The sequence below is a fragment of the Adiantum capillus-veneris genome, chromosome 18, assembly GCF_014529385.1.
Source record: "Adiantum capillus-veneris isolate H3 chromosome 18, ASM1452938v2, whole genome shotgun sequence".
In the NCBI taxonomy this organism is placed as follows: Eukaryota; Viridiplantae; Streptophyta; class Polypodiopsida; order Polypodiales; family Pteridaceae; genus Adiantum; species Adiantum capillus-veneris.
This window is the reverse complement of record NC_140948.1, coordinates 100,251,227-100,274,534: the sequence shown is the minus strand read 5'-3', so window position 1 is coordinate 100,274,534 and position 23,308 is coordinate 100,251,227. Positions and strand designations below refer to the sequence as shown.

The 23,308-nt window shown below is 44.0% G+C and overlaps 1 protein-coding gene across 5 annotated transcripts in view; it reads right to left on the bottom strand.

Annotated features, from left to right (window-relative positions):
• Positions 1-5,468: 5,468 nt before the first annotated feature.
• Positions 5,469-23,308, bottom strand: part of LOC147436090 (YTH domain-containing protein ECT2-like) — a 55,634-nt gene continuing 37,794 nt past the window's right edge. For 4 of the 5 annotated variants that reach the window (XM_086488988.1, XM_086488986.1, XM_086488987.1 and 1 more), the window contains 2 exons: positions 6,467-6,619; positions 5,469-6,379 (listed from right to left, as the gene is read on the bottom strand). In XM_086488988.1, coding sequence (XP_086345114.1) covers positions 6,317-6,379; positions 6,467-6,619 — 216 coding nt within the window. In that variant the 3' untranslated portion in view covers positions 5,469-6,316. The remainder of the gene's footprint in view (positions 6,380-6,466; positions 6,620-23,308) is intronic. The other variant, XR_015185154.1, reaches the window with a different exon arrangement.

Genomic DNA, 23,308 nt, shown 5'->3' with positions numbered 1-23,308 from the left:
TATATAGGAAGAGAAATACAAAATGCACATTGTGCTTAGAAAGGTATCAATTGATTTGAAAGGAAAGAGAAGTGGTTGACATCACATCTCAATACAATACAAAAAGAGAGGCTGTTATAGTTCAACCATAGTGGCAAAGACTAGAATATTCTTCCCCATTGGCCCCCTCTTTGGAACCTATTAAAAGAATTCCTAAATACAAAATAAAAGATGAGAAACTTTTGTACGCATGAAAAAGTGCCTCCATCAACCGTAGGGATTCACTAGTAGTATTAGGAAGACGTCACTAGCGCACACCAAAGTTGTCTTAAACGAAACCCTCCTTTGTCAATTCTATCTATTTTGCCCTATAAACCCCCCTATGGTACTCTTGTGATAACATACAATAATACTTAATTAATACCTTGGGCCATCAACGAAGTAGATGACAAAGCCGAAATTGCCAATCAAATATCAACATCTTTGTTAGGTTTTAGTTTCCAACTTGAATCTTGCCTTCTTCTCTGATTATGTGTGTGTGTGTGTGTGTGTGTGTGTGTGTGTGTGTGTGTGAGTGTGAGAGAGAGAGAGAGAGAGAGAGAGACTTTAAAAATTTGAAATCCACCAATCAAGTAGAGGCTCAACACCTTTGTCACCCTTGACTTGCTACCTTTAAGTTTAAACTTCTTCGCTCATTTATATGAGAGAGGTTTTCAAAATTCTAGAGGGCCCAAGTAGAGTTATGATCAAAGAGGGAAGGGAAAAGGGATTGGTTTGAGCACGGGCTTGACCTTTTTTCTATAATTTTGAAATTAATTCTTTTAAGTACTACCCCCCCCCCCCCACACACACACACACACACCAAAAAGAAACAACATTTTCCTCAAGAGTTATGGAAACATCCAATGTAAATTCTAATGACATTATCTTGCCCTTGAAATCATAATTGTCCTTGATGACACTTATGCCTAGAGACTCAAAAGAGAGACTGTCATTAGAAGAAGTGCACGGAAATGGTGTGGCATACATAAATCAAACGATGAAACAAGTGCATTCTTGAATGTGCACACTCTAAAAATTTATTTCTTATCACTTTGGTTCCACTATAGAGAAGAGATTAACCAGAAACTTTACGTAGTTTGCTTCAAGCATGTCAAGCATTGAAGATGGTAAATATTGTGATTTTAGTCATCATCTATTGTTTTTTCAGAGAATTTTGGCAAAACTCCTTTAAGCACATAAAATTAACTTGAATATTGTTGTGGTTTCCCTATCATCCATCTAGCATCAAGAAATAAAAATTCTCCCAATTCAACCAAATGATTGCAATATACCACTTTTGAGAATCTTATCCTCTCGTTCATAATGGGTTCAAAAGTCAATTGACACAATCCTCCTAGTAGTATGAAATGAATAGGAAGTTTGAGTTAATCAAGCATGTGTTGTTGATCTGCTCAAAAACTTAATTACTCCATAAAATCATTTTACATTTCGGCCTCGAAAATTGATTTTCGGATTGACCTTGTCAATCCTTGTCTTTGATTGCCAAATCCTTGAAAATCACAAAAGACCAAATTATACAGTAGATGAACTATATAAAGTTGTTGATAAGGCCTATACATATCCATTGAGGGTTTTTCTTGAGAAAATGAAAGAGCCTTTTGTATTATTGCATTGAGGTTTGACATCTTCAAGGGGGGATTCTCTTTGTTCAAATTGTATGATGTCTTTAAAAAAAATCATCATATACCTGTGTGTGTATGTACCACTTTCATTCAAGTTTTCACTAATATATTACATTTTTCTTTCACGGAAAATTACCAAAATACCCCATAAATTTCAAAATTCCCAATATACCCTTTGTATGATGTTTGGATGGAGTACCCCAATTTTTGCATAGTAGTCCTTTTGACAATAAAGAACTATATTTAGGTGTCTTTAAGACAAAACTATTCACCATTGAACTCTCAAATAGAGGCATTGATGGCTCAAAATGATAAAAAATGATTTCATCTTGAGAGCTAGATTACTATCTAAAATCTTCCATCATCCTCTACTGAGGGAGAACCGATCGCTTAAAATAATGAATGATTTCATCTTGAGAGCTAGATTACCATCTACAACCTAGTTCCATCATCTTCTACTGAGGGAGAACTGATCTTCTTATGAAGAGTTGCAAAAAAGAATTTGTCTTTCAAGATGTTTGTCAGGTTAATGAGGTGTATTTTGGGAGTTTTGGAAAAAATTGAAGGGCATTTGTTTTTTGCCAAATATGAAGGATATATTTGGAATTTTTCTAGTTTGAGGGGTATTTTGGAATTTCCACAAAATATAGGGGTATTTTGGTAAGTTTACCTAAAATAATATCCCTCAAATTTGAAAAATTCCCAATGTACCCCTCATTTGGCCAAAAAATCCCAAAATCCTTCAATTATGTGAAATTTCCAAAATAACCCCAAGTAACCTAGCAAGTATCTCTCTCTTTTTTTGTGTGCAAATCTTCATAGGAAGATTGGCTCTCCTCAATAGAAGACTACATAACTAGGATTTTAGTTAGTATTGAGGGCTCTTTAGATGAAATTGTTCATCACTTTTGAACACAAATGCCTCTATTTGTGAGCTCATTGGTGAATAATTTTGTCTAAGATGCTAAAAGATATATCTCCATTGTCATAAACATTAGACTATGCAGAAATTGGGGCAAATCCACCCCAAAATGATGCAAGGGTATAGAAGGAATTTTTGAAATTTGAGGGGTACTTTGGGAATTTCCACAAATTTCAGGGGTATTTTGGTAATTTTCCCTTTATTTTATCTATGTGCTATGCTGTGATAATAAAACAAGACATATTACGTTCATTACTTAAAATTGTAACACCCTAGTCATGCACGGGTCTTTGTTGAGAATGATAGAAATGGGAATAATCTAGTACCCATGTGAGATGTAAAAGTTGACATACAATCATTCAATTCTTTCGATTAATAATTAGACTAAAGAGCATAGGTTGTTTGCCTTTTCATACTTCACAACAAGCACATAAAAAAATAGCCATGAATGTGACAAAAATAAGGCTTTAAAGCCTAAACCATTGCTTTTATACCATGATATTTTAAATATGGAGGGATGAACTACAATCCCACCAAAAATATGGAGCATGAGGATGCCTTATAAGCTAAAGTTTAGTACCAATCAATTTATCACCAATTATTTTTTAGCAACGCTAGTTTACAACCCAAACGTCAAGTAGCTTACTCCTTGCATCATCCTATGCATAACATTTTTTGTTTTAGGAGTCGGGTAGGGCACGCCCGACCGCTCTCCTCATACACCAGAAAAGTGCACAAGAAGAACGACCAGGACTATGCACCCAGAATCCTAAGGCAAGCTCTTGTTCATTTGGGATTTTGGTGCTAGGCAATTGTAACACCTTGCACTCTAGTTCTTGAAAGAACATGCCCCCAACATTTTCCTCACTCGATACAAAGCAACATGAAAATAAACTCTTTTTCCAAATCAAAATTTATCATCGTATCTTCTTTCCATATCATAACCATAGTCAAAATTCTAATAACACCGAGAACAATGAAAGAACATAGTCAAAACCTCTATACATCCTAATGGCTCTACTCTTTAAAAAATGGATTAATTTGTTAGATGATTCCTCTACATAATGGCTTACAGCCCGTTATTAGACCTAATACGTAACAAACGTGAACACCTGTGAAATGAAATGAAATGTTATATTAATGTCTTCAAAAGGCCAAAGTGACCTATGAGACCAGAAAGTTACAATGTGGTGGATCTGATACAAAGTCAGAGTAGCAAAAATGACAAAATAAAATACTATGGAATCCTAAACTGCTAGGTGTGAACAAAGCAACTAGGTGGGATAGCTAAATCACAAAAGATCCAATATCGGTTGTTGGCGGATCTCATCAACCTCCTCCATGGTCAATAACCTGATTGGGCATCGTGCATGTCAGACCAAAGTGATCCGAATCCTCTGAAGCAACCTCCGTTGATGCTATGTAGTCCTCTGCAGTCATGGGCGTCTAGATCTCCCTAGCTTGGTCGCTCGGTCGATCAGTGTGCCTCTGGTGTGAGGCGACGAGCTCTCCTGTGGTAGTAGTTCCTTCGGGTGCCCAGTGTTTGCTCTAAAGAAGTTTGTGATCCATCTCTAAGTCTAGCTAACCTCTCCCCTCATCAGGCTCCCTCTATGTCTACACAGCTCGAGCAAAAACAAACCCAAGCATCTTTGATCCTCATGAGAGAGAGAGAGAGAGAGAGAGAGAGAGAGAGAGAGAGAGTTGAAAAAAAATTATGGCGTGCAAAGTTTTCTTATTATTGAATGGGGACTTCTCATTTCATCTTCTCTACATTCTTGACCTTCTTCATCCTTTACACTTGACTTCCACATCCTTGAGTCCATCTATTTTCCTTAATAGATCTCAAAGATATGGACTAGAGTTTTCTAAGGTTCCAAACCTTTTATCATTCAACTTTTGAAGAATTCTTCAATTAAAATGAATTGGGAGCACCTATTGAAGGAACCAAATTCACAATCTCAGCTCATTTGTGCATAAATAAATAATAGAAAAAGGCCCTTATGGTAAATCCTCAAAGCTCCCTCTTTTGAGTTAGAAATGATCATTCAGTGTACCATGCACAGCAAGCCAACAATAACGAAGTATTATGCAGTAAAACGCACTTGAAGCAGCAGGAACAGTGCTTTAATATGGATTTTTCCCACCTCCTAAGTGTCCATAACTTCTGATGGGAAAACATATCAATCTTCGAGACGAGACAATTCGATAGAAAGTTAAATGATTGCAAACCTTGGCAATGCTGCCTACTGAAGATCTTGTAACATTTCTTCAAATTTGGTCTATAAGTCAGTTTGTGGGCTGATGAAATTAATGAGTGTTTTCATTGATTTTACAAGCCCCTAATGCTCATAGTGATCATGAGGACTCATAAATGATAAGTCCTATGCTACCTCTGCTTTTGCTCTCTCTCTCTCTCTCTCTCTCTCTCTCTCTCTCTCTCTCTACCAAAAAGGGTCTGAGTTCATAACAAAATTCAAGTATCACTTGAATTCATGATCTCACTTGTATAGTGACAGGAACCCAGTTATGACCTTTCTGCCATGGCAACTCTCTCCTAGTCTTTTGCACAAAACCCCAGCCCGGCCCGGCCCGGCCCGGCCACCAACTGCCTTCACCTTGTACATGTAATTATGCAACTCTTTGAAATATATAAAACCCCTTTGGGTGAACTCACGTGCTACACTTGCATATTTTGACAAAGGACGATGATTAGAGATGTATGATAGCACAAGAGGAGCTCGTGCACACTGTAGACAACAATCATCCCCGCGTATGAACACATGAATTATCATCTTAATTATGAAATAAATATTCCTCATATTTATAAAACCTCATCAACAAACTCTGCCTATACTACAACTGAGTGTGGCATGTTTGGCAAATTGAATCGTTCAAGCATCTCATAATAGCCTGAATCAAGTAAAATCGATCCACAAGTACCGACTTGAAAAGAAAATAACGGTTTTGTCGCCTCTAGGCTCTACTCCTGAATAAATGATAGAAGGCTAGGTTGAGTCCTATGAAAATGTCATCAACTAGTGTCTTTCACCTAATGTAAAGGCAGGAAGATAATGTCTCAGTGGTACATTGATAACCTATGCAGATGCAAAGAATATATGTGGGCATTCAATGCCATTGACATAGATAGGCATTACCACATAGCTTGGTCAGCACCTCAGACACTCACCGTGTAAATTCTCTTCCAAAGTAAAGAATCTTTGAATGTTTACCGAGGTGACCAATTTGTGTCCGAGGAGGGCCAAAATATGCACAACCAAGAACAAACGTGTTATATCCCTCGACATCAGGATGGGTGCGTGAGGTATGTCCAGCCAAGTGTGAACATGACCGCCTCTTAAGTGAGTCCTACAGATAGGACTCTAGATAGGACTCACAAGGACCTAAGAAACCTTGGCACATTCACAGAACCCCAAAAGATTCGCTTCTCTCTCACATACAAAGAGTGATCTGCATCAGCCATACGAAAACCAATGGTAACCAAGTAACACTGCAATCCTTTCATGCCAAGCACCCGACTTCAAAGCTTCTTTAAATACCTTTCCCTCATTTTAAATCGATCGTTCCACGTAACTTTCATAAATTCCTGCAGCTGCCGTGGGGTATGATTTATCAGTCTGTTGACTCTTCTAAGTGCCACTTCAAACCCTGTCAATTACTTCTATGGTCTTTGATAGGTTGCCTCTGATCAACGGCTCTCCCAGGCTCAAAACTAGGTGGCAATGCTTTGAGCCATTTCATTCTGCTCAGACTTCTTAACCCCTTTGTTGTTTGCCTGTACATTTGTAGCGAAATTCAGCCTTCACATGTTATAACTACATAATCTGCATTTGCACACATAATTTTAGAAGAAACGGGCTACCTGCTGACGCCGCAGTTGAATCTGCTGCCGAGCCTTCTTCTCCTCCATGAATCTTTGCCGGGTTTCATAAAAAAGAAAGTCATCTAGAATAGATGATTTCAGACTGTGAGTCTTGAAAATATTCAACATTTCTGACCCTTGACTTAGAGGTACCTGTTGCACACCAACATCGACCACAAAATAAGCTCCTAGATTACTAGCTTTCTTGTCTAATAATGATGCCTTCAAAAGAGCACTAGAATAAGCAGATTTTTTGTGTCCCTCAAGTTGGCTGATGCCCCAATTCCAAATTATAGCCTCTATTCAGGAAACCCAGGCCATTTCAAGTTTCCAAAGCTTTAGTACAGGGCAGAGGTAATCATTGTCCATTAGCTAGCTTGCAGATTATGAACTGGTTACGAAAGCCTAGTCTCTCTAAATATGTTAATAATTAACCACCACAATTTGATGAGCTCGCTGCTTCTGCTGCCCCTCCCGCTGCTTCCCATCCTTTGCGCATCCCTTCCCTCTCGCCCTCGTTGTTCCTCCCTTCACACATCCCAGCCCCCCCGCCCTCGCTTGCAGCCCCTTCCCCTTCTCCCCTCACACTCCCCCGAGCAAAGGAGACGTGTGCGTGCCTTACATGTGAGAATTTGTGGCCTTAAAGACAAAGATAATATGGATGAAGAGGTAAAAGAACTCATGACTATGATGGGGATTAATGAGCCGACGCATACAAGAGCTTGGAGAGTGGGCAATAAGAGAAATGGTAGCAATGGAAAAACTTCGAAGGAAAGGGCACTAATCCTTTGTTTCCCCTCCATGGAAGCGAAGGAGGACTTTTTGAAGAAGAGACCAAGTCTTGAGAAGAAGGGCATCTTTCTCGGAGATGACCTCACCCTCTCGCACATTGCTCATGTGCAAGAGGTAATGCCGGATATTAGAGCGGCAAGGAAAAAAGAAAGATTGCTTTTTATCGGGATGGAAGGGTGGTGATATTGGAGCGACGCTCCGCAGGACCACACTCAAAGTTGCTACTTTGAACTGTAATGGATCCCTACGCCTTGATGTGGGTGCTTTTGAAGATAGTTTCACTGGGAGGGACATCATCTTCTACTCTGACATCAGGCCCCTGGGCAGTCTATGCCACATGCCAGCGGATACAGATGGGAGAGGGCTTGTAGACAGAAGACACGATCAAAGCACAAAGGACGGGGCTCAAGGGGAGTGGCAGTTTTATTCAGGGAAGAGTTGCAGCCATTGGTACATATAGCTCACAACGATGAGCAAGCTAGGTACATGTGGGTGAGATTGAGGGGAGAGACAAGCAAATATCTCTACATTGCTAGTTGCTAATTTCCATCCGTATATGCACCACCTAGAGGACAGTCCCCCTTTTCTATTTTGGATGATGACATATGGGAGTTCTCTCGGGATGGTGACATTATCATTCTGGGGGACTTCAATGCTAGGACTGCCCATCACCAGAAGATATTTTATGATACTTCAGAGGAGATGCTGAGGGAGCTGGATATTATAGAGATTATGACAGGATGTGGAGCATACTAAGTATGGACGACACTTGATAGACGAGGGAAATGCACATGGATTGGCCATTTTGAATGGCCTTTAAAGATTTCCCGCTGCAGGAGGTTTTACATGCTTTCCACACAGACATGGAGCTAGCATAGTGGATTATGTCATGCATGGCAATCCATAGTTACCTGGAACGGGAAATCGGAACGGGGAACAGAAACATGCATGAAATGCCATCCCTTGTTTCGGATACTCATGTTTGAAACACGGAACGAGGATCCGAAACGGGAAATTGGGATGGGAACGAGGAACGGGGACCTAAAAATGGCCATTCCCTGCAGCTAAGCATATCCATGACCTCACACTTGGACCCAAACCTGTGGGTGTAGCAATAGACCATGTCGTGGTGTCGATGGACCATCTCTTTCGGATTTGGTGGAGCACACATGCCACGGGTAGCAGCCCCTACTTGCTAAACCTTTACACAGGAGACGGACTCTGTCTACATAGAGGGGATCTACAGACGCTTGTGCATTGAGGAGCCATGGCGACCTCAAGAGGAGCTCACTACTATACTGACACAGACATTGCATGATACAGCAGCACATGCATACCCACATAGCCAGAGACGACGTTCTGAGAGCATACCCTAGAACAGTTGGTATGATGAAGAGTGCCGCGAGACAAGAGCCAAACTTCAAAGAGAGGTGATTTTGAGGGACATCAATCACAGACAGTCTCGGATTGCCTTCCGACGCCTAGTGCGGCGGAAGAAGAGGGCTTTTTTGGCTCAACTAGAGCAGGATCTATATCAGCTATGCTTTAGTCGGGACTTAGGTGAGGCATGGCGGCTCTTTCATAAGCACTCCCCCCTCCTGCCATTACTTCTATAGAGGCTTGGGGCTAGTATGCATCATCTCTGTACACAATTCTTGGACAGCCGCCTCTTCCCAATCCCCTTGAGCCATTACCACACACGTGCTTTTTTCACCGCTGAGATGGTGAAGAAGGCTATTGATAGGATGAGGAGTGGGAGAGCATATGATCATGATGGCTTAGTGGCTGAGCATATTATACATGCCAAGGATCTGCTCGCAGAGCTTCTAGCAATGATATTCAATCATGCCATGTGTGAGGGCTTGCCTGATAATGAGCTTATCTACTATTGTACCTATCTTCAAGTCACGAGCTTCGGAATTATCGCACTATCATGATTGGACACACATTAGCACGGTTGTACGCATCCATTCTTGAGTAGAAGCTAAGTAGATGGGAAGAGAGGGAGGGCATACGCGCATAGCCGGGCAAGAAGGGTTTAGGAGAGGTTTCTCTAATCTTGACCACTTCTGACAAAAGCCATTATTGAGAAGGGCAGATCACATGGGAGACCGATCTATTGTAGCTTTGTGGATTTCCACATAGCATTTGACTGTAAGGTGTAGCGGAAGTGAATGTTGAACTTTGCTCAAGATGAGTGCTCCGAACTGTGCTCAAGGTTCCTTTTTACTTACGGAAGGGAGAGCCTTCTGTTCCTTTAATGAGAGAGTGCAAGTGATCACAAACAAAGTGGATAAACACTGTGAATGAAGATGCTGAGACTCAGAGATAGAGAGAGAATACAACACTAGACAAGTTGTCAAACCCTCCTCCAAGGGCCCCTCTCTCGATAACGAGAGAGGTCTATGCTATTGATTGCACAAATCTGGTGCATGATAGTGATGCAAGTCGTGAGGCTATGATGCAATGTGGATCTAAGTTTGGAGACGACGGCGATGATGAAAATGGCGACGTTGAATGGATGAAAGTGCTCTTTTCGGGATGTTCTTTCTCTGGTGAATTTGCTAAATCTATCTGCTGAATTTACTGCTGACAACGCTGAGTTCGGCTGCTGCAAAAATGCTAACTGACTAGTTGTGATCTGAGGGGCTTCAAAACGCTGATCTGCTCTCCTTCGAAACACTGATCTGCTGCCTTTACGAACGCTGAAGTGCTGCCTTGAAAAACGTTGGTCAAGGGACTGCTGAAAACGCTGGCTTTAATATGTTGGAAAAACGCCAGTCCTTCAGGGTTCTTGCTTGAGAGAGAGAGAGAGAGAGAGAGAGAGAGAGAGAGAGAGATGCCTGCTGCAAGTTACTTGCCTGTGCACTTCTTCCTCTTCTACCAGACTTCACTAGCGTGCTCAATTGCCCTACCCAGTTCCCAACAAAAGTCACTTAAAAATAATAAGTGAAAAATGGCTAAAATAGGGAAAATAGGTTCTGTGCACTGGAAAATGCTCCTGACGGATTCTGATGGTAATGCTGATGATCATGCTGCATGCAACCAGAGCATATGCATCTACTCTAAGTGCCTGGGCATGCACGGTCTACGAACAGACTCACAAAAATGCCAAAACACTTCCTAAGCTATGCTAACTGAACCCTTGTCCGGAAGTAGCTTGTCCACATGCACATAGGGTTAGATGTGCAAGTGACATCCCCTCCTTTTTAAAGTGAGGTACTAGTACCGAGCTGCATGGCTTCCTTGTAGTCTGCCAACAACTTTGGGTAATCTTTAAAAAACTCTTCGTCGACCCACACTGCTTCGTGGGTTCCGCGATCTTTGAACTTCAAAAAGTATTGTCTCACTTGCTTCTTTGAACCATGTCGAAACCGATGCAACAACACTTACTCCGGCTCCATGACTTCTGCTTTATCGATGATCTCCGATTCTTCTTCTTCCGAAATGTCCTTTGGAGGTGTTCCCTGAAACACTTTCAACCAAGAAACATGGAAAACGTTGTGCATTGACCATGAGTTAGGCAATTGCAATTTCATTGAAACCTCATTTATCTTCTTAATGACTAGAAATGGACCATACATTCTAAAAGACAACTTTGGACACTTCTTTCCAACTTGCTTAAGACGTTGCTTCATGATTCTTAAATACACCCAATCCCCTTCCTTGATCGAAACATCCTGACGATGCTTATTAGCCTGCCGTGAAAAAGATTCCTGAGCCTTGCTTAGCCGAAGCTTCACACTCTCAAAAATCTCATCCAATGACTGACTTTCAGCATTGGCATCAGGCAGTTGACTGACTGAGCAAGTCAGAAGTGACTGGAACGGACAGCCAAAAGCTGCCTCATACGGAGTTCGACCAATGGCAGAGGAAAAAGAGTCACTCAAAATAGCCTGAACCAATGGGAGATAGAGCTCCCAATGAGACTGCTGATCATGTACATATGACTTTAAAACATCAAAAGCCAACTGATTGTAAATCTCTGTCTGACCATCTAAATGTGGATGAAAAGCCGATGAAAAATTCAACTTAGTGCCCAAATTTTCAAAGAGTGCGCGCCAAAAATTGGACGTGAACTTAACATCCCTATCTGAAACAATCGATTTTGGCAAACCACAGAGGGGGTACCAATGCTTTATGAACAACTGTGCTACATCTTGTGCTGTGATTGTCGCCTTACAAGAAATTAACATGCAAAACTTGCTGAAACGATCAACAATTGTCCATATAAACCAAGAAAAAAACGCACATCATATACAGTTTTGGGCAAATCCCAATTATGTACCTATTCCACCTTCGCGGGGTCTAGCTTGACGCCTTCTACAGAAATGTATAACCCATATAAGTAACTTCAGTGAGAAAAAACTCAGATTTCTTAGCTGCAATGTACAACTGACACTCATCCAAATGGGTTAGTATCCTTCGACATCCTTTTCATGTTGTTCCCACGATGCAGAAAAAATGAGAATATCATCAAGAAAGATGAACACACATACACCAACCATATCGCCAAAACGGCCTACCATGAGACGATTAAATATACCCACGGCACCTGTCAATCCAAAAGGCATAACAACATACTCCCTTTGCCCTCGCTCTGTGCGAAAAGCGGTCTTGAAGATGTCGCCTTTGAATACCCATACCTGATGGTATCCACTCTTGAGATCGACCTTACTGAAAACCTTTGCCCCATTGAGCCTATCAAGGATATACTCAATGCGAGGCATCGGAAACTTGTTCTTGACGGTCATCTTGTTCAATGACTTGTAATCAACACACAAACAAGACGAACCATCCTCCTTGAGGACAAATAGGAGCAACAAAAGGACTTACACTCGGACGTATGAATCCTCGAGCTACCAACTCTGTGAGTTACCACTCTAACTCTTCCTCTTGTGTCTAGTTCAAATGGTAGAGAGCCTTACTGACAGGTTGTGCCCCCTCCATGAGCTTGATGCGATGGTCCTCCGGCCGCTCGGGTGGGAGACGGGATGGAAGATCATCTTGCAAAAAGAGATACTTAAACTTGGTAAACAAAGCTGAATACCTGTCTGGAGCCTAAATGCTCTAGGAAACTGGAGCAGCATAGATGAATGCCGCTTGTGCTCCTCGTCGTAATTCACGCTTTACCTGCACATGAGAAATGAGAGGCAAAGAATGCACACCCTCCTCAGCACGAATGATCATGGGAGAGTCACTCTTGGCATTTAATGTGAGAGTGTTGGCCTCCCCATCAATGAGAGGGTTATGCTCTCGAAACCATCTAATGCCCAAAAGCATATCACATCCTGAAAGAGGAGACATGAGAAATTTCCTACGGAAAGCAGCCTGTTGAACTGTAAACAACACATCAAGGCACTCTTTCGTGATGAGAGAGTCCATACCGGGAACGAAGCCAGACACCTCGAGAGGAGATTTCTGGCTAACCTCTAGGCGGGGTCTCTCAACAAGAGAGACACTAATCACATCATACATACTGCCTGGATCAAACAATATGATAAAACGCTGACCCTTTACATGACCATAACACTTCATGAGAGAGTCATCAATGTGTGTGTCAGAGACATGAGAAGATTCAGCTTGGTTCATTAAAGTGCTTGTGGTTGCTGTGGATGCCTTAGGTTCTTTAGGTGGGGTTGTCTTAGGACAAGCCTTCTTAATGTGACCCTTGACGTAACATTGATAACATCTACCTTCCTTAGCATAAATCACTTGTTCTTCAGCCGTTATGTATTCTCCTATAATTCCTTGTGCGGCTTTTTCATCCGGGGTTAGCTTAGGTTTTGTAGGTGCTTTAGCTTTACCCTTAGATTCATTTTGAGAGTTCTTTTCCGAAGGATTAGAGGAAGATGGGCTAGAAGAGTTACCATTCTTACCATTTTTCTGTTCTTACCATTCTGCGGATTCTGAGAAGTCTGAGAGGTTCCTTGAAAAGTCTTGTTCTCCTTAGGCTTTCCCTTATTGTGCTTCATCTCCTGTGCAAGAGCAATCGCTACCGCCTTGTTGAGATTGATTGGATCAAGAACCTCCACATCAAACTTGATATACTCGTCCAATCCATAAAGGAATGCCTCTTTGCGTTCCATATCCGATTTGCGTAATTGAGTGCCGAGCTGCAAAACACGATTAGAGAAAGACATAACTGGCATACCATTTTACTTGAGACCATGCCAATCGTCCTTCAATCGTGCGAGGTACTGGGATGGCAAAAACCGCGCCTTGAGCTTGTCTTGGAAGTCGGCCCAATTGAAAGAAAGGGGCACACCGTCCTCGGCTTCCTCTAGGTGCGCGGTCAACTGTGCCTCTTGCCATGCGTGGTACCAATTAATGGCATCACCGGCAAGGTACATAGCTGCCGTCAAAACCTTGCTATTTCTTGTCTTCTTAGTTGTCGCAAAATAAGCATTAAATTGATGCAACCAAGAATGAATAATAGTAGCATCAATCTTACCATCGTACTTACTGAAAGTCAACTTCTCTATGACGGGGTTGTTGGAGTCCGAATCTCGGCTTGCGTCTCGTGATGAACTACCAACCTCGTTGGCCGGCTCGGACTTCGAGGTGAGAACCTGTCGGACCAACTCTTGCATGCGTAGTTCTCTCTGTGCCTCACGCTCGACCTCCAAGGCTACTCGTCTTTCTTTGGCCGCCTTGTGCTTTTCTTTCTTTTCATTCTTCGGCCACCAAGCACGCTTCGCGGTCCAAAGTTTCCTCTCTGTTTTGGCGTTCACGCTCCACGGCAACGCGATTCGCTTCTTGTTGTGTCATCACCACGCGATTCGCTTCTTGTTGTTGTGCCATCATGTCCATCATTGACTTGACCAAAGCCTCCATAGGAGTTGGTGCAATCCGTGACGTAGATGGAAAAGGGAGAGGATCAGAAAAACCTCCTAGTGAGGAAAATTCTTCTTCGCCACTGTCATGCTCATCACCTCCATGCTAAGTATCCATTCCGCTTCGGGTAATGACCATACACTGAAGTCTTGGGTTCTTAAGTTTACGAGGAACTAGGATTCTTGTGGTCTTGGGTTCTTTCGGTTCTTGAGTTCTTGAGGTTCTTGAGGTTCTTCTTCAACTTGCAATTTGTGTTATAGAAGGATCTTCTCTTCACCCGAGCTATACTCTTCCCTGCGGGCGCACCCCTTGGCAGCCTTGCGCTCACACCAAGGTTTCTTTTTCCCACCTCATGTTGATTGGCTGGCCGCTAAGTGCACGGTCCGCTCGCAATGAGTGAGAAGAGAGCAAGGGGAGGCTGGACAAGCCCTTCTTTCTTGCGTTTCCTGTCACTCTTCAAAAACACGATTAGGAATCGACACACCCAAGAGATCTTGGGTTACGTGCGACCGCAACAAGCAAAAAAAAAATCTTGTGGTTCTTTCCTTGAGTGATACAGAACACTGCCAAAGCTCTGATACCAATGTAAGGTGCAACGGAAGTGAATGTTGAACTTTGCTCAAGATAAGTGCTCCGAACTGTGCTCAAGGTTCCTTTTTACTTACGGGAGGGAGAGCCTTCCGTTAGTTTAATGAGAGAGTGCAAGTGATCACAAACAAAGTGGATAAACACTGTGAATGAAGTGCTGAGACTGAGAGATAGAGAGAGAAGAATACGACAGCTGACAAGTTGTCAAACCCTCCTCCAAGGGCCCCTCTCTCGATGGCGAGAGAGGTCTATGCTATTGATTGCACAAATCTGGTACAAGATATTGATGCAAGTCGTGAGGCTATGATGCAATGTGGATCTAACTTTGGAGACGACGGCGATGACGAAAGCGGCGATGTCGAATGGATGGAAGTGCTCCTTTCGGGCTATTGTTTCTCTGCTAAATTCGATGACTCTATCTACTGAATTTACTGTTGACAATGCTGAGTTCGGCTTCTGCAAAAACGCTACCTGGCTAGTTGTAAAAATGCTGATCTGAGGGGCTTGATCTGCTGGGCTTCAGTACGCTGACCTGCTGTCCTTGGAAACGCTGATCTGCTGCCTTGAAAAACGCTGGTCAAGGGGCTGCTGAAAACGCTGGCTTTTATTTGTTGGAAAAACGCCAGGCCTTCAGGGTTCTTGCTTGAGAGAGAGAGAGAGAGAGAGAGAGAGAGAGAGAGAGAGAGATTTGATTTTATTTGATTTGGTATTAACGTTCGCGGGGGGCCAAAAATGACCCATGGGACCTCAAAGTGATACATAGTCTCCCCTCACGGGGGTGTATGGTGTGGTGTGTGTTATTCTCTTTGTGTTCCTATGAGTGTCTTTTGATGCTCAAGTATGCGGGTGAGGTATGTTCCGAGAGCTGTAGGGGAGGGGTCTGTCTTGGATAATAGGTCCGCAAAGGTAGAGCAACCGCTTAGAAGTGGTTGAAAATTAGCCCGGATGTGAGCGTATTCTGGGCATTCCAATGTCACATGTGCTTCATCTTCGGGAGCTTGCATTGTACATGATGTGCATATCCGTTTAGAAGCATCAATTTTCAGCCAACCCTCTGTTTCTATTTTGAGCATATGTGACCTTGTGTGCATCAAAGAGATGGCTCTTCGTGCCATGTGGGGCATGGGTGTTCGTATGTGGGCCTGGGCTTCCATTGGGTTTGTGCTATAGCCTTCCCAATACTTTGTGTTGACATGCTTGCAATAGTATTCAAATTTCGAGCGGTGTTGCATTGTCTTCCACTTTGTGTGGAGGCTATTTAGTAATGCAATTTCAAAATTCAGCGTGTTCTCCCTCCTTGCCCTCCTCAATAAGCATGTCCACATATGCCTCTACATTCCATTTAGCCAACCATTTCTTAATGTCCTGTATGAGGCTCGATGACAGAAATTTTCTTTTCTTTGTCTTTTTCGGCGCACATCCCGTTTCCCATGCAATGCGGGGGATTCGAGTAGTAGGCATCGCTTTGACCTTCATGATATACGTGTACATTTTTTGCAATGCTTTCATTTCTAGTGGTCTCTTGCCTGGAGAGAGAGAGAGAGAGAGAGAGAGAGAGAGAGAGAGAGAGAGAGAGAGATGCCTGCTGCAAGTTACTTGCCTGTGCACTTCTTCCTCTTCTGCAAGACTTCACTAGCGCTAGGTTTTCTTTTATATATGCTTGGCTCAATTGCCCTACCCAGTTCCCAACAAAAGTCACTAAAAAATAATAAGTGAAAAATGGCTAAAATAGGGAAAATAGGTTCTGTGCATTGGAAAATGCTCCTGACGGATTCTGATGGTAATGCTAATGATCATGCTACGTGCAACCGGAGAATATGCATCTACTCTAAGTACCTGGGCATGCACGGTCTACGAACAGACTCACAAAAGTGCTAGAACACTTCCTAAGCTATGCTAATTGAACCCTTGTCCTGAAGTAGCTTGTCCACATGCACATAGGGTTAGATGTGCACGTGACATTGACACAGTGCGAAAGCTAGATTGATGAGCAGACTACAGGAGATGGAAGTATCCATAGAGCTGATTTGGGGAATCATGGCATTATACAGGTCAGTAGTGGGGCATGTACGCACTCCAGAGGGGCTATCTACATTGGTTCACTCCACTATCGGGGTGAAGCAGGGCTGCCCCCTCTATCCTACTCTATTTTGTATGTATGTAGATGGGGTTTCTGACTATATTGAGAGAGATGGTGATAGAGGTGCACAGCTGGCAGGGACATGGATTCCACTATCGTTATATGCTCATGATATTGTGCTGATCTCCGATTCTCTGGAGGGGATGCAATGTCACTTGGATGCATTGCATAGGTTTGCCCACGACAATGGTTTGTCTATCAACCTCGGTAAAACCAAGGTTAAGGTGTTTAACAACAACCCACAGTGGATCAAGAGAGCAGCACCCGCATTCACATACGGCCATGAGACAATGGAGTATACAGATACTTACACCTACCTCAGGGTGTTCTTTAGTGGACCAACATTTTCATTGAGGAGAGCAACAGAGACTAGATTGACCAAAGCCTATACAACATTGGGTGGATTGAAGAGTATGTGTTCACAGATTCAATTTTAGGAGCCTCGAACGAAGCTCTGGCTTTTTGACACTCTGGCGGCTTCTGCACTGCTCTATGGAGTTCAGATATGGGGGCCTTCTTTGACCATCATGGGAGGTTAGGTCGCACTAATGGATGGAGAGGCATGGAGAAGCCTCTGGTCTCTATGATCTCGCGGCTTACAAGAGCCAAGGCTTCAGTACTACATGAAATTATTCGAGCAGAGCTAGCTGCCCCCCCCCCCCCCGGGCTAGTGGTTGAGGCGCTCACCATATCAATCTCCTCTATACACCACTTATGGGACCTCCCCAGAGATAGATATGGCTGCCTAGCACTTGAGTCCTCTGGACAGTTAGCTATGCAAGGAGATACAACATGCTGGTATGGGGAGATGACATCATGGTCATTAGGGAGAGAATGGGGTTTAGGAGGGCCTCTTTATTTGGCAATTTAAGGGAGTCAAACCTCTCGTATTAAGAAAGCAATCAATGGGTAGTTTTTGAATTCAAACAGGCAAAATCGCTAGTTTATTTGAATTTAAATTTTCCCCCCAAAATGAAATTTAAAATCTAGCGGGCAAAAACATATCATGTAACATATCGACTGAAAGAGCTCGGCGTGTGGATTACATATCTATAATCTCAGCTCAAATTGAAGACCATATGTAGGAGTTATGGAAGGCCGAAAATCATAAATTTGTCCACCCTCCTTTTTGGGGTGGAAAGTACATCCTTTGACTACTCTTACACCTCTCTTACACACCCACCATTCTTGCATACATGGCGTGCATCTATTTGTCAAAATGTTAATCACCTCCATAATCTCATGGAAAATAATGAGGCCCTCCTAGACCCCATCCTCTTCCTAATGTTTCAGGGACATGGGTTCAACATGGATAGATTGCCCCCCTTCCAGTACTCATTGGATGCACCCTCTCTGACTCTTACACAGTCCGAGATCACCGAGCTCATCCGCCAAGACTTGACTCAACTAGATACCAGGAGGACTTGGATACAACCGACACACGAACCGGGCACGAAGATGGCTTTCTATAGAGAGCATCTTCTCCAGCTACTAAGGATGGTTTTGTGACGAGGCCCAGATACATGGACACCCACTTATTATCTCATGGGATACATGCGCTATTGGCCAGATACGCACATCTTCACACCAGCTTCGAGTCGAGACTGGTAGATAGATCGAAATATCAGGACATGTCCCCTATGTCAATGGAGCCTGAGACAGAGTTGCACTACACATGCCATTGCCCAGTTTACTATGAGATACGAGGCGGCAAGCCGCTTTCACTGCCTGTTCAGAGAGGGCTTTGGACCACTCTCTAGAGTCATGGGGTATGAGGACCAGAGATGCCTGGGACTGTTTGCTCGAGCTACGCAAAGAGAGCCTGATGAGAGGAGAGGCTAGCCAGTTTCAGAGAGACTTCTTTAGAGTGGACACTGGACAGCCACAGGAGCAACTACCACAACAGAGATCACATTCTCCTTACACCAAAAGCACGCTGATCGATCGAGCGACTGAGCTAGGGAGATCAAGACACCCACGACCGCGGAGGACTACACAGCATCGATGGAAGCTGCATCAGAGGATTGGGGTCATTTTGGCCCGGGATGCACGCCGCCCGGTCAGACTACCGACCATGGAGGAGATTGATGAGATCCGCCAATAACCGATGATGGATCTCCTGTGATTTAGCTCTTTTGAGGATTGTACACCTTGCTCATCTTATATCAACCTTTGTATCAACTCTAACCCATTATTATATCCACACACACACACACACACACAGAGTGTGTGTGTTATATTAGCCCTCATTCACTACTCACACCCCCCCTCCCCCCCACTCATATCCTATGCAGTTCCATTTCAGTACCTTTTCCTTTTAATTTTGGTACTCAAACATTGTATCAAATTCACCGCGTTGTAACTTTTTGGTCTTATAGGTCATTTTGGCCTTTTGAACACGTTAATATAGCGTTTTATTTCATTTCATTTGTCACGTGTCTTGCTCTAGATCTTCGGCCTAGCAAAGGCGAGGTGCGCGATCTCCTCCAGGCCGCCTTCTCTAAGACGTGGAAAAAGATCATCGACTGCAGTTCCTTGGTCGTGGCTACTACCACATTGAGTTTTAGACCCCCAAATTGGCAACCAAGGTCATTGCGATGAGTCACCAGGGCCCATTTTCAATAGTGGCGCCATGGTTTCGACCCAACTTCAGATGTTCTTGTCGAGGAAGAAAATTTGCCCATTTCGGTCTGCTTTCCCGGCCTGAGAAGAGAGTACCTCCCGCTTTTGTCCAAGATTGGTTCCATGATTAGGACAGTCTTGGAGACACCATGCGCGGTAGCTTCAGTCGCTACCAAGGCAGCAGGTATACCTGCGGTACGCGTTTTGGTTCGGGATACCCACTCTCTCAAGAAGGTAGCCCTACTGCCTAGGGTGAGTGGCGGGTGGTTCTGCTAGAGCGTGGAGTATTCGAGACTCCCGAACCAATGCTTCAGATGTAGACAAATGGGTCGTCTTGTGTCACAAACTACTAATGCGTCAAGCCACTAAAGAATGGAGCCAACTTGTAAATCCCCGTTGAGGCGCCTAAACCCTAGAAGTAGTAGAAGAAGAAGGAAGTCCCACCAACTTACAAATCCTTGCCAAGTGAGGGAGTCAAAATAATAAAGTTTGTACTGTCTTATGGGACCCTGTCCGATGGGGCCCAAGGGACTAGAAGCAGAACCCACAAAATACCTAGCGTAAAAACATGATGACGTGGCAACTGTACGGACGCTCGAGATTCACACCGATGATATGGCAGACTGTACAGACCTCCACAATTCGCGCTACCGGTTGTTGACGTGGCAGGTGTACGAATTTCCATGATTTTCCCTGGCAGCTTTGGGTGTCGGCTTTTGGGACCAAATGCTTTTAGAACTTGAAGCTTTTCATGTAAATATGACTCATGGGCTCTCACTCTGGCAGTCTACCCGCGGGTGATGCAGAGCAGAGCCATGGGAGTTGTACCATGTTGAAGAATACCAAAAGGGACGCCAAGGTTTGGGGCCAATGCTCTCTTGGGGTGGAGCACCGCTACTCCGCGTCTCGTGTGTCGTGTATCTCTTTCAGTTCAGTTGTTTTGAAGTGTCTAAAGTCTGTTCAGTCTATTCTTTTCCATTGGCACGTGGTGCCCGTCCCGTTACAGTGGTATCAGAGCTTCAGACGTGTGCTTTTCTGAAAGCATACCGATCGTACCAAAGAGAAGACAGAGCAAGATGGCGTTTCTGAGTTTCATAGGAAATTTTATCGAACAATCCTAATGTCCCGACACTAGACTTATTAGTCACTCCCGCCCTTCGTCCATAGTGAATCGGGGCTCTCCCGTATTCATCGCTTTGTCTTACAGGGCATAAGCCATTGTTTTTCTCAAAAGCAGTGTCATGCAATGGCAGAAGTCTATAGCAACTAGCTACCACGTCGCACACTCCAAGGACTTGGCAAGCATTTCAGTTTTTTCTCACTGACTCCATGAGGATCGTCTCATAGAATGTGCAAGGATTAAGTGGACCCCAGTTTTAAAGTTATAGGGGTTTAGAGGGGTCCCTTGCGTAAGGAGCTTTAGAGATGCCTTGTGGGTGGTACACTTGGTATTCTTATGATCTAGGAGCACCATCTTTGTGAGAGCCGCATTCAGCAAGGTAAACAAATTTTGCGTGGTCGGTATAAGACATTTTGGTCGACTGCTTTTGGGCCTAGAGGCATCCAGGGAGGGGTATGTATGACTATTGTTGACTCATGGCAGCAAGCCATTGTGGACAGAGGTATTATTATGCCAGGGAGGCCCTAGTGGATTACTATGCAGGTTCATGGTTTCCTCATGGGCTTTCAGATAATTTATGCGTCCAATGTGGCAAGTGCACGAGTTGAGTTTTGGTCACATATTGTAGAGTCCTTGCCGCATGTAGAGCAGTGGTGTGTCGGAGGAGACTTCAGCATGTTGGAGGACCCCTCAGATAGGATTGGAGGTAGCCATGCTACTGTGCACGAGGCTAAGTTCACAACATGGGAGCGTTTATGAATGACCTTGAGGATTTCACATGTTTGGTAGCATGCAAGCTTTGTGTGGCCCCCAGATAGCTGGTCTTTCTCTTGCTCAGACCGCAAAGTAGGAGGAGCGAATCTATCTCAGATAGATCGCTTCTACGCCAATGATCACATCGTGACATGGAAGGATCTGTCTACATTCTCGCAAGGACTACATTTTCAGATCATGTGCCAGTGATTCTTACCGTGACAGACAGATACAGAGGAGTGGAAGCACGATGCTGCACATCCTGAGAGGATCTTGTTGGATCTAGAGCTCAGAGAGCGGGTGGTGGCACTCTGGACAAAGTGTTTGGGCACTCAGGGCACCCCTGCTGGTAGAGTGGCCTCTGGACTTGCTAAGCATAGTCGCTTTTTCCTCTAGGAGTCTGCAGCTCGCTCGGTTGCAGCCAGGAAGGAGGAGAAGCGTCTCCGACGGGGCATTGCTTCCTTACAGTGGATGTAGGAGCACCACCTAGATTGTCCTTGGTTGGAGGAACAGATGCAACAGGCTCCACACGAGCTGACTAGCATCGAGGAGCAACGTCATAAGTTTGCCTTTCATCGACAGGCATCTCAGTGGACCCAAGTGGGCGACAGAGTTACTTGGGATTTCTTTGAGACTGTGGGCCCCGCCATGCACACACCAATGTCAGCCATTTGAGGAGACCCGAAGGATCAGATGCTTCAGAGCTCGAGGATATGCGTGCAGTTGCTATTGACTTTTACCATGATTTGCTGTCAGTTGAGCCATAGTCAGGAGCATCAAGATGCATGCAGAGAACAAGTTTGAGCAAAGATGGCTTGCCGACAGTGTGTCAAACGAGGCCGTTGAGGCCGGTTTTCACGGGATTCCCGAGAATTTGGTCGTTGTTGCCGGGAGTTCTGGTTAGTGGCCGGAGTTGCTTCCGTGGTAAACTCCAACTTTCCTTTCATCATTTTGTAGTCGACCGTGGCATGGTCCATAAGCTCTTGCATGGTTGAAACTTGCTTGGACAAACAATATCCTGCAATGGTGATGGTAATCCAATGGTGTAGCGCTCGCACTAGTCCTCCAAGGGAATGAGCTTAAAGGAGGACATCGGAAGGTAGACGTCGAGAAACCTTTGGTTATAGTCCTCCATGGTCTTTGTGACAAGCATTTTCAAGTTGCCCCATTCTGACCTAATCTGGACTTCGAACATAGAAGTCATGTAACTACGTGCAAAAAGTGTCTTGAAAGCTTGCCAGGTCCTTGGAGCATGCGGTTGTGTTGCGATTGAGCTCCACCATTGCATAGCATTATCTTTAAGAAATCCCGCTGCTCGAGAGATCTTGGATTCTTCTATATAGTTCCCCAAAGCATAGATGTTGTCGAATTGCTGTAGGAACTGCAATGCTTTCTTTCGATCTTTCACCCCAGAAAAAGTGAAAAATTTGACTATCGTGCCACCATCTTTGAAATCTTTGGGTTGGTTAGGCGAGTATCTTGAATACGGATAATAAGGGTATCCATATGGGCTCCAACCATTGTAGCCTGGTGGCGGTGCTGGTGGGGGCAACGGCGGTGGCAAAGGCGGTTGCACTGGATCAGGGTCAAATGGCTACACCATATTCCTGAAGACTCCCTCGGTTGGAACAAACGACGGTGAAGGTTGCCGGTTGGAAGCCCTCGAACTTTCTGGTGCTGGAGGAGGAGGTACCACCTGAGGCATCAGAGGGGGTAACATGTAATTCAAAATTGTTGAAAACTTTGTAGCATCGGAAGATTCTGCTAAGGATGCCGCGAAAGAACGTCATGAAGCTCATCGAGAAGAAACTGCAAATATTCTGCCGAATCCATGAACGCCATGTCTTGGGTTCTTTATGGCTTATGCCCTGTAAGACGGAGCGATGAAGACAGGAGTGCGCTCGATGCGCGATGGAGTAACCGGTACGCTTTCAAAAAAAGCACACGCCTGATGCTCTGATACTACGAGAGAGAGAGAGAGAGAGAGAGA